Raw genomic sequence first — 1,856 nt, forward strand, 5'->3', positions numbered from 1 at the left:
ACATACTGACCCTCTGGTGTGGCACATTTATGTAGCGTCAACCGCTTTAGCCATCTCCACATTATGCGTTTCAATATATTCAGGTTAATGTAAACTATCCTAATACTTAAAGGACTGGTAAATGAATTGATATACTGGATAACTCAACAGGGAATGAATATCTAATTTCCTTTTAATCAGATTAAAGGCCACTAAACAAAATGAGAAATGATTTAACTACTGTAGTGCGCACACCCACACTCCTCTGGCAGCCTGGCAAATGAATTTAGTGCATGCTTTTGACTAAATGCACTTGGAATTGTCCCAAAAAGAGCCCGAGACAAAGAGCATGAAGAAGATAAAAAATTTTTTATCTGGATTGTTTTTTATGCATATTCTATTTCAGCTGCCTTTTGGCTACATTTTTTGTTCTTTTTTCCCCCCTTTGTTTAAATATATCCCAAGATGTACTGGTCTTAGTCTGTATTTACTGAAAGTAGAAAGTAGAACATACAGGAAATCCAGTCTCATCAGCCATATGCAGTATACTGACAGCTAATAGGCAGTTCCATTTGTGATATTAACATTGTAATTTTTTTTTTATATCTAACCTTTTAACAGGTTCTTATATGAAAACAAACAGCTAGTGTTGTTTGATACAACATGGATATTAATAGTCTTCCATCAACTCTTCCCCAGCTGTCTTCCCTCTGGCTGTCACGGTGCTTACCACTCCAATCAGGTCACCACGTCCGTACTCCCCTATCAACTCTTTCTTGCCATCCTCCTTCATGATTACTGAGCGCAGTCGACCACTCAGCACTATGAAAGTGCTGTCTGATTTCTCTCCCTGCCTGCAAAAAGAAAAGAAAATACAGATAACTTCAGTCTACTCCAAACAACTCACAATCACATTTCCAAATTCAGCTTCCCCTCCCTCGATTAGTATTTATTAACTTGTCCCACATGAACCAAGTAATGCCTGTAGTGTTACGAGTTGATTTCACACATGAGACACAAGGTCAGCAGAGGAATACCTGTAAACAGCCCTGCCAGCTTCGACAGCCATCCAGTCAAGAGCAAAGTCTATTTGCCTGACAAAAGATGACATCCTCTTCACCACAGCATGAGCAACATTCAGCACCACTTTGGGCTCCACTCGCATTATCCTAAGGAATAAAGAATAATCCACAAAAGTAGAAGTAGCCATCTTTGTTTTCCCCTCCAACTCTACAGTGCTGAACATCACAACAGTGTGAGGATGTGTGCCCAGGTCACTCACTCATAAAAATGTGTTTTGGAAATAGAGAGGAAGCTGCAATCTCGCTGAGCTCAAAGGAGTCGAGCACTTTTGTACATAAACACCGAAGCGAGAGGAATTACTCACCACGGACATCGGGAGAAGTCACAGCACACGAGCAGGGAGCGAGCAAACGAAGAATGATTATTGTGACAGATGATTATTTGCATCTTTTGTCAATAAACACACTTTATTCTACACAGGAAGTCCTGCATGTGGGTCCTGCTTTCACCACTCTGACAGAACAATCCAGCCAGAAATGGACCCAGCGGATTTGGATCCCATTCAGCAAGGACTTGGATCCTGTCACTTCAGGGGGATCAATTGGATTGGCATGAGAAAATGCTGCAGCATTTCTCTAAGGAACAGCGCACTCTCCTTTAATGTGTAACAGAGATTAAAGGTATGTTACAGCCGCACCCGTCTGCGCCTCCTCCACCACATATACCGCCACACAGCATCGCAGCTGCCTGTCTGCTTCCTCCTTCGGTGCCCTCCGAGCCCCGGAAACACCCACTACCCATCCCGGAGAAATTCTCGGGTGAGTTGGACAAAACAGATAGATTTCGGACTCGAT

The 1,856-nt window shown here is 42.6% G+C and overlaps 1 protein-coding gene across 2 annotated transcripts; it reads right to left on the reverse strand.

Annotated features, from left to right (window-relative positions):
* Nucleotides 1-340: 340 nt before the first annotated feature.
* On the reverse strand, nt 341-1,336 carry LOC102288602 (patatin-like phospholipase domain-containing protein 7). 2 transcript variants are annotated; one of them, XM_005938820.3, is made up of 3 exons: nt 1,262-1,336; nt 1,017-1,148; nt 343-833 (listed from the first exon to the last, which is right to left on the reverse strand). In XM_005938820.3, the coding sequence occupies exons 2-3, from the start codon at nt 1,142-1,144 to the stop codon at nt 650-652; spliced, it is 312 nt and encodes a 103-aa protein (XP_005938882.2). In that variant the 5' UTR covers nt 1,145-1,148; nt 1,262-1,336; the 3' UTR covers nt 343-649. The 2 variants fall into 2 exon arrangements, with proteins under 2 accessions (XP_042079618.1, XP_005938882.2); XM_042223684.1 differs by lacking the exon at nt 1,262-1,336 and having other exon boundaries at nt 341-833; nt 1,017-1,255.
* Between the last annotated feature and the right edge of the window lie 520 nt (nt 1,337-1,856).

Source organism: Haplochromis burtoni, unplaced genomic scaffold, assembly GCF_018398535.1.
Source record: "Haplochromis burtoni strain Fernald_Lab_line unplaced genomic scaffold, NCSU_Asbu1 Contig_118, whole genome shotgun sequence".
NCBI classification, from domain to species: domain Eukaryota; kingdom Metazoa; phylum Chordata; class Actinopteri; order Cichliformes; family Cichlidae; genus Haplochromis; species Haplochromis burtoni.